This window comes from Aplysia californica, unplaced genomic scaffold (genome assembly GCF_000002075.1).
Source record: "Aplysia californica isolate F4 #8 unplaced genomic scaffold, AplCal3.0 scaffold00401, whole genome shotgun sequence".
Taxonomy (NCBI): domain Eukaryota; kingdom Metazoa; phylum Mollusca; class Gastropoda; order Aplysiida; family Aplysiidae; genus Aplysia; species Aplysia californica.
In genome coordinates this window covers 527,523-529,384 of record NW_004797671.1, presented here as the reverse complement: position 1 = coordinate 529,384, position 1,862 = coordinate 527,523, and the positions used below count along the sequence as shown (strand labels likewise).

General features: G+C 46.9%; 1 protein-coding gene across 1 annotated transcript in view; it reads right to left on the bottom strand.

The window, feature by feature from the left end:
• LOC101851209 (mucin-5AC) overlaps positions 1-1,862 on the bottom strand; it is a gene marked incomplete in the record, with an annotated part of 36,796 nt that overhangs the window by 11,996 nt on the left and 22,938 nt on the right. The window contains 1 exon segment of the mRNA XM_013085728.2: positions 125-434. Within this exon segment, the coding sequence (XP_012941182.1) occupies positions 125-434 (310 nt within the window).

The following is a 1,862-nucleotide window of genomic DNA, read 5'->3' as shown; positions in this document are numbered from 1 at the left end:
CCCCTCACTCCCCCTCCCTCCCTCCTCCTCCTTCCCTCCTCCCCTTCCTTCCTCCCCTCTCCCTCATCCCTTTCCCCCCTCCCTCATCACCTCCTCCTCCTCCTCCTCCTCCTCCTCTACCCACCTTCACGTCGTCGACGTCTCAAAGAGTCTCCAGCACTAGCATCCCCTCCCGCCTCCTTGTCTGTGCCGCTGGTGCCATTGGCTTTGATGGTTGTGGTTGGGGTCGTGGTGGGGGTCGTGGTTGGGGTTGTTGTAGGGGCGGGGGTGGTAGTGGGGGTTGTGGTAGGGGTGGTAGTCGGGGTGGTGGTGGCGGCAGTTGTGGTCTGGTTTGTGCACTGGGTGTCCCACGTCTTGTAGTACCCGGGAGAACACCCGTCAGTGCAGACAGACTGACAAGACGGACAGTCGGACAAACAGCATTCACTGCACCACTGAGGAGAAAGAAGGAAAAAATCTTGTCAAAATTGTTTTAGTAAGGTTTTAAGGCGCTCGCAACTGCATAAGGTCATATGATCGCTAAGGGGTGGACGTCAACAGTGAAGTCCAAACGGGGAACTCTGGTCACCTCTCTTGCCTCAACAGTACAAAGCCTGCTTTGACTATCAAGGCACCCCGTTCACAAAAGAGTGACAAACAAACAAGAGAGGTAGAGGAAAAAAGGACGATAATAAGGATGAGGAAAGAAAAAGCAGCAGTTCCCCCTATGATGTTCCGGCACAGTATGAGCATGACATTGATAAATTAGCCCACTTACAATTTTACTGTGCTTAAGAACAGGTTAATATCCCAGCTTAGGGAACGGCCTAAAGACAACTTCAGTCAGTAGCACTGCCCTGGTGGGGGGTCCGAAACATCAAGTTGAATGTTCATAGTATAGCGTACATATGGTTGCCCGCCTTTTCAAGTTTCCGACAAATAAACCAGAATTAACGGCACTTGCAACATGTAAATGAAGGGGGAAAAGCTGTATTAATATCAAAGTTACGCTTTCTTTTATAAATGTAATGTACGCAGTGCCTGAAACAGAGCGTCCTCATGCGTGCGAAATAAGCTTTGTTTAAGATTTAGTAGGAATTTTACGGCACTTGCAACTCATTAAGGTCATATAAGTACCGAAGATAAGAGGTGTTACACCAGTTTAAAAAAATAAACACAAAAAAGAAGGAGGGGAGAAAAGGACAATAGTCGTTTGATAGGATAGAAGGAGAAAACTTCACCCAAACTGCAACTGCCAACCACCAACGCAAAATAAGCGTTCGGAACAAGTTAACGGACACTCCAATATCTCTGTCAGTCTTCTTGGATCTCGTACCTCAACCAGCCCACATTGGCCTTCAAAAGCTGGATGAAGCTGCCCGCCTCCCAAAAAGTTCTAGATTACAAAACTGCAAAGAACATTCGCACAAATATTGTGGTGTCGGTGGCCTAGTGGTTAGGCTACCGGACTCGTAATTGTCGGGTTGCGGGTTCGGGGGTTCGAACCGTGGGTCCGACGTTGTCCTTGAGAAAGGCACTTTAAACGAATTTTCCTCACTTCACCCAGGTGGGAATGGGTACACGGCCATAGACAGCGAAAGATCTTATCAGTATTTTAGTGTTTTTTTAGGGCCTATAAATGGCCGCTTGCACTGTATGCTTCCGAGTAAGTTGAGGTTGCTACAGAATGTTCTCAGGAGAGCTGGGGTAATAGCAAGTTATTGGTAATAGTATGGATTGTGAAGCGCATAGAGCTGTCAGTTGAGCGGGAGTTGCGCTATACAAACTATGCTATCTATCTATCTATCTATCTATCTATCTATCTATCTATCTATCTATCTATCTATCTATCTATCTATCTATCTATCTATCTATCGATCTAT